Source organism: Drosophila subobscura, chromosome E (genome assembly GCF_008121235.1).
Source record: "Drosophila subobscura isolate 14011-0131.10 chromosome E, UCBerk_Dsub_1.0, whole genome shotgun sequence".
In the NCBI taxonomy this organism is placed as follows: Eukaryota; Metazoa; Arthropoda; class Insecta; order Diptera; family Drosophilidae; genus Drosophila; species Drosophila subobscura.
This window is the reverse complement of record NC_048531.1, coordinates 2,633,270-2,647,118: the sequence shown is the minus strand read 5'-3', so window position 1 is coordinate 2,647,118 and position 13,849 is coordinate 2,633,270. Positions and strand designations below refer to the sequence as shown.

At 42.8% G+C, this 13,849-nt stretch overlaps 1 protein-coding gene across 1 annotated transcript; it reads right to left on the bottom strand.

Annotated features, from left to right (window-relative positions):
- Nucleotides 1-7,417: 7,417 nt before the first annotated feature.
- Nucleotides 7,418-10,416, bottom strand: LOC117890063 (protein wech). The gene is made up of 4 exons (XM_034794701.1): nt 10,104-10,416; nt 8,039-10,043; nt 7,825-7,977; nt 7,418-7,743 (listed from the first exon to the last, which is right to left on the bottom strand). Exons 1-4 carry the CDS (start codon nt 10,316-10,318, stop codon nt 7,573-7,575), a joined length of 2,544 nt encoding a protein of 847 aa, XP_034650592.1. The 5' UTR covers nt 10,319-10,416; the 3' UTR covers nt 7,418-7,572.
- Nucleotides 10,417-13,849: the final 3,433 nt, after the last annotated feature.

Here is a 13,849-nt window from a genome sequence, read left to right as displayed (position 1 = left end):
TTATTAAATCAGGAAGTCTGTTGGTATTCCCATGCAAAAAGAGAGCCAAAGCACAGATGAGTAACGGTGGCAAATATTAAATAATTAATTTAGCATATAAAATCAGTTCTCGACCACTGACGGTAATGGGAAAATCAATTTAAGGTGCACACATTCCGAGACACCTGTCTAGGTATTGGCATTGCAGGACCTCGAGGCGAGGGTTGGCCCTAGTTGACACGGTATTCCGGTTCCTTTACTCGGTTTCAAGTGAATCCAAGTGCTCTGTGTATAAGAGTATCAACACCCTATAATCAATTTCAAGTTCAAACATGGCACACTCCGAGCCACACGAAAATGTCGTTTGGGTCATTTACTATTGCACAATATCCACTCCAGTAAATGGACGGCACGCATTTAGCACTACTACGAGTGTTCACCACTTTCATTTGGGTCCCGGATCACGTTTCTGCATGACAACACAATCGCACTACATATGTACATATGTACAAAATTATATAGTAGTACGTATACGAATACTAGTTTTAGTTTTAGTTCCAGTTTCACTTTCGTTGCAGCATCTCGGGCCAATTAATTGTCAACTCTGTGTGTTGCCTAATAGCCAAGGCTGCCCCGCCCAGCGTTTGCGCCGATTGCAGCCCCTTTTACAGTCAAGTCAAGTTACTAAGAAGATTAAATAATATGCGTCCGGTACTTGGGAATTGGCTTAATCTGTTCAAATCTGCGCGCACGATAACAGCCAAAGCAAAGGCCAGTCACAAACTAAGTCCGCGCTGCCAGCAACTGTTCCGCAGACCCCTGGACAGAGGTGGTATCGGTATAGCACCGTACCGGACCATTGCACTCGCCAACTGTTCGGCCTCGGCACCAACTTCAGTGGTGCAGGCTTACATAGAGCGTGCTTTAATTAGACTCTGGCGGCTGGCCGTTCCTATTGGTATGCGCAACCTGTCGCCATCGTGGCCCACGCTCCCGCCCGCTACTGGGAAACAAAAGTGGTTCGAAACCAATCGTATTGAAATCTTGGAAGCACGCACCAGGCTAGTCGATGGCGATGAGAGACGCGCTGTCCGATTCGAATACTCATAGATTCACTTGACGCGGCCACGCTCGAAACACGTATGCGCCTGGTTGGCTCTGGCCTGAGTCGGGAGACCAGCTAATATTATGATCCAATCTAACCCGTACCCTGTGCACACTGGCTTTCTCAGAGTTGGCTGCGAGTGCGAGTGCGAATGCGAATGCGGCCATATGGGGGCTTTTCCAGTTTTCTTTTGATGTTTGTTTTCTCAAGAGACCACAACTTTGATTCGACTGATTCTGCGTAGGGCTGCAACTAATTAAATGACGAAAGGTGATGATGATTGATGGGCATACAAAGTGGTGTGCCTGCGAGTTGAGGTGGGTTAAAGATCATCCATCCCTTCGGTAGTCATTTGCCTACTCCGTTCCCCGTAATAGCACACCAGTGAATAGTAAAACTAACAAATAACCGGTTACGGATAATAGCTTATTTCTGTTTGAGTGCTACTCGTATTGGACGTCGCGTCTGACAGCATCTATGACTGACCATGAAAGCCGGCGTCTAAGGCCATCTGCCCGACATCAGATTATAGGTGGAGCAGATTAGCGTGTTCCCCGCCAGGGAGATCATAAATTGCTGCAATGTAACCCCCTACGAACTGGATTCTACAAGTTCCAGATATCATTAATTAACCCAGCTTGGATCTGGACTTGTGCTCAGTTTGCTCAGCTTTATGCCCGGCAAAGCAAATGGTAACGAAAAAGTGAATTGAAGTATTTCCAAATGAATGAAATCCCCCACCACTTTTCAAGACACGCAACGTCCAAAGCTCAAACTACACGTACTGCAGCACACTTTGTTCTACGTACTCCCGCTGCTCACCTTCTCACTTTTTTCTCCCAGTGCAGAGACAATTGACGCGCACCTCATTCGGCTTTATTCATAAAAATCTCATTATGCACGAGTGCTTAGCTTAGCTCATTCCTTTTGAAATTCTAATGGACTTTCAGCTCATATTTGACAATGACAGCATCTTATTTCTGCGACGCACATGGATGGTACATATGTACATATGTACATGCATATAATGAAATGTATCCAACCTTGACCTACGCTCTGGTTAGGAAATGTCCCTAATTTAGATGAGAGCATCGGTAAGACTAGGCATACAAATGCATTTCAATGGGTGCAAAACAGTTGTTAGATACGCTAATGGCATAATGGGATTAGTTGAAAACGGCTACCTACGTAGGGCATTGCATTGCTGGCTGTGCTGAATATTGTCAAGTATTGTCAGAGTAGGAACTGGAACAAAATATATCTGGAATTGCATTTCCTTTCCCCCACACAACTTTCCAATGAGTCCAAGCAATGCAGAAAAAAGAACACAGGATGTGTCCACAATTATTAGTGTATAATTTATTATTAAATATGTTATAAAATTTGTTTATCGTATAAAATATACTCTTACTCTTGTCTTACCCAGATCTATGCATGTATATAGTATATATACATATATACATATATTTAGGTATATAAATATGTATGTGTATGCGTGTATATAGAAAAATGACAATCCACGATGTACATATATGGTATTGTTGTTTCCCTTTCCGCTTTTCACTATTCGACAATTACAATTTTAAACTGCAACTCTTTTATTGTATTACAATCTGTCGCTTGATTTTGGTAGATTTTCCTTAGACTCTTTCGCCATGCGGCTTAATTGTCTGCTTATAATGTATATATGCATGTACGATATATGTATATATACATGAGTATAATTATGTATGTATGTATGCATGTACCTAGTACATATTTATGTATGCATGCTATGGGTGAGAATGTTTTTGAGAAATTGTGTTTGCATCTCTGTGTTTTCTCTATCGCGAAGCAAATAATAATTAAAAGGTTTAAGGAGGGATTTTTGGTAATCGTTTTCTCGTCTGCTCTACGTTTAGTATATTCGGTTTAGTCTATGTTTAAGTAACTATTTAAGTATTATTTGTTTGCATATGTATGTATGTATGTACGTGGCTAGTAAGTTTCTCGCTTAGCTATCGCATCGATTTTGTTGTAGATCTTCCATGAAAAGAAGATGCAAGTCCCATCCTGACCTTGATCCTATCTACCATCTAGTACCCTCTTCCTAAATACTCGTATGTATGTATTTAATTAGTATTTCGTATGCGAAACCAGTATCTGGCTTATCTTATGCTTCTTGTTCGATTCTGTTCGTTCTGCTCTCTCTCTCTCTCTCTCTCTCTCTCTCTCTGTTTTTCTGTGAATTCTGTTCTGTTCTGTATATAATTTTAATTTTTAGTTTGATGAGTTAAATAAAATTTCAACTGTAGTCGCGTCTGTAGTCTAGTCTGGTCAGGTCTGGTCTGGTCTGGCTTAAAGTTTAAATTTGTACTCGTTTTGTACTCAATTGCTCCATAATTATAACATATGTTAGTATTTATTTATGTATGTATGTATGTATAATTCGAATTTTGGAAATGTCCAATCTATTAGTAAAGTAAGTTAAATCAATTTTGCATTGCCAAATAAGAAATGTTCTCGATTTTAGATACAATTTTTTGTTTGGATTTTGTTTTTGCATTTTCGAAGTTTGTTACAAACTTAAATGCTAAATGATCTTGACAAAATATGCGCGATGTATGAATGTAAGTATTTATGGGGTATTTAATATGTAAGTAGATTGATTTAAGTATAGTTATGAAATCATTTCTCTGCGCTAACCGAGAATGGCATTGTCACTAAAAAATTTGACTCAAAATTGTATTTTGATATAAGAGTTCATTTCATTTCTGGTTGCTTTAGCATCAATTTCACAATCGATTTGTTCAAAAAACGGTTTTTGTTTATACTTAAATATGTCTTCGTGTCGAATTCTTATTTTGTGCTCGCTTTTGTTTTCTTTTTGGAAATCGAATCGTCTAGCGGTGTTTCGCTTGGCCGCACATATCGAAGGATCCTTAGTCATTGAGTCATTTTTTGAGTTTCGCTGTTCTTAATCGCTAAATATGTACGTAATACCAAAAAAATGAATACCTGATTTAAGTTTTGGATTCGTTTTTAGAATAGTATACAACATATACTTTAGTTTAGTTAGTAGCTACGTGTATATGAGCAATTTTTGTTGTTTTGCTTTACAATAGAATTAGTTTTAGGTAGGTGTTGGTGTTGGTGTTGATGTTGGTTGGGGCAACTTGTTTGGTTTTTTGGAATATGTCAAAATAAAATACCTGACTGCAAGTTAAATGTAGAATTATTTTTTGGTATGGTAATGTTGTAAAAGTTTTAATTAACTCTTGTTGTATGTGTGTGTGTTTGTGTGTTTGTGTGTTACTTGTGTATTGTGTATTACTTTTACGCTCCCTCGTTTTGATTCTTAAGCCTTTGGCAAATTGTTCAGTATTCTCATGACTTTTAGTGTTCTCTTCATTTTCTGTTTAACATACTTTAGTACGAGTACTCTATAGATATAGTATATATGTATATGTTTAAATGCTTTTTATTTTAAATTATGGCATTCTGTATTCGCTTAAATCTCAATAATTGGATTCCTTATTCGGTTCGTTTGTTTGTTTTTTGTTTTTGTTTTTGTTTTTGTTTTTAGTGCAGTTTCATTTATTTTTTACACAATTTCTAAACTGTGGCTTTTAGAAAACGGCGTTCATTTGTAATGATATAAGTATTTGTTCTTTAGTATTTGTTTTAGTAAACCTCACACAAATAGTATAAAATATGGCATTCTGAAGCGTCGCTAGACGCTATACTATATGTACATATATGTATGTATGTTATGTACATATATGATATATACACACATACACATGCAGGTGTGGTCTGGCGTGAGTTTTTCTTTGTTTGTGTGATTTGTGTGTGGTTGGCTGTGAATGATTCGATCTGGATCACAAGAAATGAACGGCGCGTCAAGGTATGTACGATTGAATAAAATGAGGTGAGGTTGTGTCATGTTATGTTATGGCAATTTCGTGTGGGCTCGAGGACTCAAGGACTCAAGGACTCGAGGGGGCTGCCTAAACTAAGGTGTAAAATAATTACGATCTCTATTCTATATAGCTCTATATAATAGGTTTCCCTTTGTTCTGTCGTGTATATATGTATTGTATATGTATAAATATTGTATAAGTATATGTTTTTGTTGCCTTTCCTCTCGTAGAGCAAATCTGGCATTTTTGCATCATTTTTTTAGTTTTTTTTTTACATTATTTAAAGTGTATTTGTAGGGATTTTTTAAATTATTTGTTTTTTTATGGGTTTTCACTTGTTTCTTGGTTTTTGCGCATTTTATGCAATGTTGCTTTATACGTGGAAGGAGTGTTAGCTATATATCTCTCCCTTGCACACATTCTGGTACTCTTTCACTCTCTCTCGCTGTCGCTCTCTGTCTCTGTCTCTAGCTTTCGCTTTCGCTTTCGCTCTGGTTTGATCAGGTTCCGAATCCGGGTTAAAACACAAATATAATAGAATTGAACGTTTTTAAACATTGAGAACATAAAAATAAACTAAGTAACTAAGTTGGCTAATACATTTTAAGCGCCTTTCTAATCACGCATTGCAACTTATGCCAGGTTTCAGGTGCCAAGTATAGATCCAGGCCCACCCAGGATCTTTTCTAGTCGATTCTATGTGTGTACTGTACTATATATTTGCTATTAAAATCTCATCTCTCGTCGACACAAAATTCAGCTAATCCATGCATTTACCTTCTGTTGTGGCTTTACATTCCCTTTCCTTAAGTTTCATTTGTTTTCTTGTTATGTTTTTGTTTGCGAGGAACATGTCACCTAAATGTGTATTCAATACGCCCATATATTGCTCCTGGATTCTTCATTTGCCTCCACTACGTCGTCACGCCTGTTAAATCTACTAAATGCTAATGAACACATTGAGTCAAAAATTATGATAATTTTTTTCATTTTGTTTTTCCTCCTTCCTTCCGCAAGCAACCCCTCCCGCTCTCCCCTCTCTGTTGTCATTCCTTTAGCTAACTCTAACACTCTTCTGGTTGTACCCTGCGGGGGAATCATTTCATTCGAATCCGAAATCCCTGTGATGAGTGTAGGATGAAATGATTGCATGAAATGTACATATGTATGCATGTATGCGAATGTCAGTTAAACTCGGTTTAGCTATGCCTATAATGATTCATGATGCGACCGTGACCGTGACTGGATGTGGATCTCTCTCTATATATATCTAGATATATATATATGTAATATATGTACGCTTGTATTTATGTATGAGTGTTATGCTAAGTTAAGTTACTTTACGTTATCAATGTCATTGCAATTTGTCTGTGTGTGTTTTTGTGATTTTCATTTCACTTTTTTTTGGCCTCACCATATATGGCTCTTCAGTTGGCTCCGAAATTGCGGTTTAGTTAATCAGTCTTTGTTAAAAGTTCAACCAAAAAGTCAGCGGGTTTCCTTAATATTTGTTTTTGTTTTGTTCTTGTTTTTCATCTCTTTTCTTTTCTTTTCTTTCGTTTCGATTTTTTGTTTGTTTTGTTTTGCTTTGTTTCCTTTTACAAAGTTTCGTGTACTCACTTGCTCAGTCTCAATTATAAGAAAATTATTTGTAAACTAATCAATTAAAAAAACGTTTAAAAAACCTATAAAGGTGCATATGCACAATAAATGAAAAAAATAGCTCTAAACGGAACTAAACGAACTAAGATAATAATACAAACATTAATACCATACCAAACAATTTGTCTGCAAACTAATTTATAGTAACTCTCGTAGAAACAAAAATCTTATTTAGTAGTTCTAGTTCAGCTAAGCAACCCCCGATAAAAACGCACTTCCCCTCCTCTCGATTGATTCCTCCTTCTCCCCTTGACCAGCTAGAGAACTGCTTTTCAGTCTAACTAACAGGTAGTAATATTTTCATCTAGTAATCCTTATTGTTGTGTCCTGCTCTGCCTTCATTATCTGTTTGGTTCACTAGAGTCTACCGCACTGAACGCCTCGGATCCTTCACCAAATAATGTTTTATACATTTATGTATCTCCTACATATTTATGTATGTATTTCCTGCCCATCCGCGGTTGCTGCTGGTCTTCGCTTTAGACCCTAATTGGGTGGCAGGGTTGGGTTGGGTTGGGTTGGGTCGGGTCGGGTCGGGTTTTTGTATATTCGCTAGATACATATACGCTTAAACACGCATACAGATATACAGATATATGTATATATCCATATCTGCATACATACATATGTGTAATTCGTATAGTATTTTGTAAATTACCAAATCGTAACCATAACTCTTAAGCATTATCGAGGTAATCGTTGTAGCACTTAAGCTAAAAATTTTTTCTAATTTTCCTTGCTCGCAATTCAGATTTACTCTTTTTCTTTTTAGTTCTTTTAGTTTTTTGTTTTGTTTCTTTTGGATTGGATGTCTCTACTACGCTAACGTTTAGCTCTTGTAAATGGTCTAAAAAAAGATTGGTATTCGTATTCGTATTCGTATTCCTATTCCCCTCCCAGTCCATTTGACGGCTATAAGCTTATTTAGAATACGTGCACAAACCGCTTGTAAGGGTTAGACCCTTCCTTGGAGTCTGGCGACAGTTCAATGAGGAATACTATGCGACCGTCTGGCATCATGGCCACGTCGCACGTTCGATCCTTCTCGTCCAGCGTCGGTGGCATTAGTGGATTGATAGAGGGTCGCACCTCGATCTGAAAAACACAATATACATACATCAGTCAGACCAATTAGGGTAGAAAATGAGATTAGATGAGATATGGATAGCCACTTACATCCCACATAAAGTCTAGATTTTGGTTGAAGACCAGGATGCGTTGATTCTTGGAATCGGCCACTATAATGCGGCCCTCGTCGTCACAGCACAGCCCCGAGGGCCTATTGAACTCATGGAAGCCTGAGCCCTCGTGTCCCTTCACGGACAGAATCTGTTAAAGAATTAAAATCATGAATATTCATTTCTTAATGGTTCAGCTTAAGGGCACTCACGTCATTGATGTCGGGATCGATTAGATAGAGGCAATGGTTGTCAAAATCGGATACAATGATGTTCCCCGTGGGCGTATAGCAGACACCGCGGGGCGAGGCGATGCCCTTCGTCTGGCCATGGTTGTCGAACACAATCTGGCGTATGAATCGTCCCTCGGAGTCGAACTGCTGGATGCGATGGTTGCGCGAGTCGGTGACCACGATCTGGCGGCGCGAGTTCACTGCCACATCCCACGGATACTGGAACTGGCCGTACTCCTTGCCATAGCTGCCGAACTTGAGCAGAAAGACGCCGCTGGCCGTGAAGATCTGCACGCGGTGGTTGTCCTTGTCCACCACAATGATGCGATTGTCCACGTCCACACAGATGCCGGCGGGCAGGTCGAACTCCCCGTTGCCCACGCCCTTGCGTCCGAACTTGAACTTGAGCGAGCCGTCTGGATTGAAGACCTGCACACGGTTGTTGCGGCGATCCGAGACCAGAACATGACCCATCTTGTCCACGCACAGGCCCCACGGTCGGCTCACCTGCCCATCCTCGTGTCCTTCGGTGGCAAACGACAGCGACAGTGAGTTGGAGTTTCGCACTTTTACCAGATCCATGCAGCCGGGTATGGCCTGCGTCGTTCGAGGAGCGCTGAAGTGAAGGCCTGGCGAGCTTCGCAGTCCGTTCAGCTCCCAGTCCAGTGCGGCGCTAGTCATGCCGCAGGCACTGCCGCCACGCGGCTGCATTATGGGCGACGGTATGCGGAAGCTATTGTCCCGCAGCAGTGGACGACGCACATTCGAGGAGGCCACGCTCAACGGATTGTTGGCAATGCTCCCGATGCCAAAGGCCAAGTCCATTCCATTGCCAGGACCCACGCCGACACCAACACCGCCACCGACGCCGACATTGACTCCGACATTAACACCAACGCCATTTCCAACTCCGACTCCGACTCCGATTCCTCCGATGCCCACGGAGGCGGCGGTGACGGCGTTAACATTGGAGACGCTGGGCACGATGCCGCTGGTACTAGTGACGATGGGCAGGTTCTTGTCGTCGACCAGTATGACGCCGCCCTGGTTTCGGATATCTTGCAGCAGACTGTAGTCGGGTGGGGCAAAGGCAAAGACCTCCTGCTTGGGCTGCAGATCCTTGTAGATGCCGGCAAACTGCTCCATCTGGCGCTGTCCATTGGTGAGCTTCATAGCTATCTCGATCTGGTCCATGCTCAGCGCATTGTCCGCTACTTTGCTGAGCATGTCGGAGGTCTCGGAGAGGCCGGCCAGGGCGGACTTCAGGCCCGCCATCTGGTCGTGGAGGATGGCCAGACGACGCATGCGCAGCTTCTCCACAAAGTCGAGCAGGAAGCGCTCGCGGTCCTCGATGGCAATGATGAACTGACGGAAGGCCTTCCGTATGTTGTCGCTCAGCTCGCTGCAGTTGCGCTCGATGAGCCGGATGAAGGCCAGGGCCTTGTCAATGCTGCTCTTGATGCAGCGCGTCCCCACCTGGCTGCTCTCGATAGCGCCCTCCAGCTTCTCCTTGGAGCCGACCATGAAACTCTGGATGGATGCGTAGCTGTGCTCCTTGTGCTCGTGCAGGGTGCAGCACTGGCACACCAGCTTGCGGCAGTAGTCGCACACGTAGCGTAGCATCTCGTTGTGAATATCGCAGATGAAGTTGGAGCTGGGCGGCGTGTGGGCGTTGGTCGAGCTGCCGCCTGTGGGCGAGGCCCCGATGGGTGTCGGCAGCGACACGATTGAGTGGTTCGAGGAGAGCGGACTGTTGCGGTGCTCCCTCAGGCAGTCGTTGCACATAAACTCGTTGCACTCGAGGCAGCGTATGGAGGCGCTCACCTCGCACCAGCCGCAGCTGATGCTCGAGTTGTTGGAAGACTCTGGCGACATCTTCGGGTTGCTGCGCGGCCCACTGCCAATGGGTCCGATGCTGAAGTCGCCATGTGTGTCTAGTCCGCCCAGAAAGTTATTGATGAAGAAGTCCGTGCGAGGTGGCGAGCTGCAAGAAGCACAGAGATTGTTACTGCTGCAACTTTTGTCTCACTGTTCTGGTACTCACCTCTGCCCCACATTGGGCAGCAGTCCCACGTTGAGGTCCCAGGCGGGAAACGACTCCAGTATGCCTGCCAGGAGGCGCTCGGAGGAGTTGCTGGCGTTGCTGCTGACACTGCCCCCGCTGCCGTTGGCATTTGAGGACGCAACACCGTTGGCGCTGGCCGTATTGCTGCTGGCCATTTGTTGCGGAACCGAATTGTTTGACAAGAGTTCCATCATAAGATAGTTTGAGATCACTTTTCTAGCACAAGCGTAATGGTAGTCCTGGTCGTAGTTGCAGGCGTGGCCCTTTGCAGTAGATGAGTGACAGTTTTACGCTGCAAATATCGTCGCGAGATGAGGAAAATTTAATCGAATTTCCTAGACGTTTTACGTTTCAATGTGACAGAGATAATGGTGGTAGTCTTTGATTCGGCTTCGGTTTCTAACTGCGTTTGGAACGCGCGAGACGTTGTCAGGAGACGGGAGGAGGCAACGAACTAATTTGGCCACAGCCGATGACGTGCATTAAGTAGTCCGAAGAGAGGAGAGAGAAGGCATCCTTCAGGATTTCTCAGTTGCAGCTGCATCAGGGTCTGGGCCTGCAGCTTAGGTAGCCCGGAAAAACTCAGTCTCAGCCTTTTCGTCTTCAATTTTCCTGTCCTGTCCGTCCCTATTGTGCCTACTTACAAGGCGCTGATCCTTGATCCCTTTTCCCCTGTGCCGACCCAAATTCGTAAAACGAGACCCGAGCAGATGTGTGGCGCGATCTGTAGCGGCAGCAGGTCAGATTTTTTTTGCTTGCCGTGCAGCCCTATGATACATACACACATACATACATATGTATGTACATACATACGTACATGCACACATACATACATATTATGAGATATCCCGCTGTCGGCACGAATCCAGGAATTGGAATTTAGAATTTAAAATTCGCCACGCATATCCCATTTATGAGCCCTTTTGTCCTGAAGAAGACCCAAAATGGCGCGCAATCCATCGATTTACGTGCAGTCCTGGCTGTACTCCCAAATCGCAAATTCTTTCTACTCCTACTGCTACTCTTACTCCTTGTGTGCAAGCTTGGTAACCCAAATAAAGGAGACCAAACCCCACCATCCCCCAAACAAAAACAGGAGAGTGTGAAAAGGAACTGAACTGAATTCAACCCACCCCCATATACTCGCACTGTGCAGTAATCTCAAATCTCATTGCGTAGTTCTAGCATTTTCCCGTTCTTTCGACCCCACCAACACCACCTCTTCCCCATTCCACTCCAATCCTACACACCCTCCTGTTCATGCTCCTGAAATGCGCCAGCTAGCGGCTTTTTGTGGATGGAAAAACCAAAACGAAAACGCAATAAAACGACGAACGACTGGTTGCCATCTTCAAGACGGGGCCATCCACATCGTACGCCCAATCAACCGACCCGACCCGACCGACCGACTTTCATCCCCTCTCTTGGTAACAGCCGGACGAGGAAGGGCTGGAGAAGGGGCAGAGCGGCAGAGTGGCATTGGGAACGGTTACTTACTACACTCGAAGAAAACGGACTAAGAAGGAACTTGTTTTGCTTTTTCTGTTTTTATGTTTGGTAATTCGAGTTAATTTATAGCATAACTGCAAGGGTTGGCGGGGGGTGGCTAATAAAAGTAAGCTTGGACGGGTTTTGGTGGATTTGCCATCAACGAAAGACGGATGTATGTATATATGTACATATGTGTCTACATATGTGCATACATATGTATGTATGTAGACTCAAGTTCATCTGGTTCTTCCGATGCATGCAACGCCCCGAAATGGGATGCATTTCAAGGATATTTTTGTGCCGTGTAGACGAAGAGAAACTACCCTTGTCACCCTTGAACATTTTCCATTGAAAACGGGTCTGTCGCAGTCGCAGAGCCTCAGAAGGGAAAAAAACATGACCAAGAAGTTAAAGTCCTTTCACAAACAGACACACCACTACAACGACTGTATCATATCAGTGTGTGTTTGTTGGGGTGTACGTATGTGTGTATGTGTGTGGGTACGACGCAAAAACGTGCCGGGATGGGGATGAGGGTTGTATTTATACAAGAAGTCTCTATATATGCAAGTATCTACATATGTACTATGTAGGTGGTTCGTTTTCGTTCCTGCGGCACACACACACACACTCGCCACACAGAAAACCCATCGAGATGAGAGAAGTCTTGAGAATCTTGATATTTAGACGAATTAAAATCAATATTTTCATTCAATCCAAGGCAATAGTTTATACATAATTATTTGTATAGTTGCTGTCACCCTTCCTCCCGCTCCCACTCCCACTCTCACCATCTTTAGCACTCTCCTCTTCTCCGTTATTCGTACACACCTTTTTCAGCAGCCACATCCATGCAAGCCGCTGTGGAACGGAACTGCACACCTTAAATTCAATGGGTCGCTTCAGTCTCCGGCCCGACACAACCGACAAACCCGAATTTGACTCTTCGCTGATTCTGATGTTAATTTTCTTTGATTCGATTCGGGAATTGATTCTATTAATTCTTATTCGCGATTTTCCCGTGGTATTCTTTGCGATTTAATATTGTGCAAGATTTTGTCGCTTTTCTTTTTCGAGCGAGTCACCCAGAGATCTTATGCGTAATTTGCTTGCCCGTGCACATTCATTCGCTCCGACATTCGTGTATTCCTTTTTCCGACTAAACGATACATTTGACTAAAAACACAACAAATACTGTGTCAGTGCTCGACTCTCTTTCTCTTTCCCTCTCTATTTCTCTCTTCTTCTCTGCGAGTGCGTGCTGCTCTTTCTGTTCTGTTGCTTTTGCTTATTCTGATTCTGATTCCGATTCAGATTCAGCTTCTGTCTCTGCTGCTCTTCATCTAGCTAAACAAAAAATAAAATAAAACAAACCCCAAATGTATCTCGCAGATAGTTTTTGATTTTGATGTGCGCGCGCAATTCCTCTCTCACGCTCTTATTCGCTTTTAGCACAGCACGCACACCAGCGCTGCCATTTTAGCTTTATTGAATCTCCAAATTATACATATGTACATGTCCAGTGCACCCGTCCCTTACAAATATTTCTATCTCATGGCTATATCGAATTTAATATATCCCTATATGCTTGTTTGCTTGTGAGTATACTAATTTTATTTAGCCTTTTTGAAGCTAGATTTTGTTTCTAAAATCCTTGTACAAATCTAGCTTTATTTGAATACAACAAATATTATCAACACTGACGCACACAACTGGGGTCTTGTGACTCTCTCGCTCTCACACTCTCTCATTTATGCTCATGTGCACATTTTTATCTTTTATTTATTTTCACTTATGCCGCAAAGAACTGCAGCCAAATGCGCCCCACATACAAGAGGGTAGTGCCTGATGTTAAAAACTGGCCAACAGGGAACAAAAAGAGGAGCTGTTTTATGAAACAGTCACATCAACTTACAAATAACTTCCCGCTAGGGACCCTTAAGAAGTCGATTGGATCATGGCGTCTGTTTTTCTACAGGGTACTCTTGTCGATAGAGGGGTATATATGTAATACTCGTTGAGATTCATGCACATCGCATGTAGCAGCGAGAAATACAATCCAAAAATCTCATCACTCATGCATAATTTCCTTCTCTACTTTCTCTACACAGTTCCCAAGTCAGCAACTCGCAGGCTTTTCCACTGGCAAACAAATATTATTTCACTTTCTCAGACCCGACACAGAAAACAGGATATCGATGCTATCGATATTGTTTGAGAATGTGTGACACGCT

Bases quoted from the DNA above. Each gene is read 5' to 3' on its own strand.
- LOC117890063 (XM_034794701.1), bottom strand. From the start codon at position 10,318: ATGATGGAACTCTTGTCAAACAATTCGGTTCCGCAACAAATGGCCAGC. The intron at 7,978-8,038 runs GTGAGTGCCCTT...ATTCTTTAACAG, and splicing joins TCGATCCCGACATCAATGAC to ATTCTGTCCGTGAAGGGACA. The intron at 7,744-7,824 runs GTAAGTGGCTAT...TGTGTTTTTCAG, and splicing joins ATCTAGACTTTATGTGGGAT to ATCGAGGTGCGACCCTCTAT.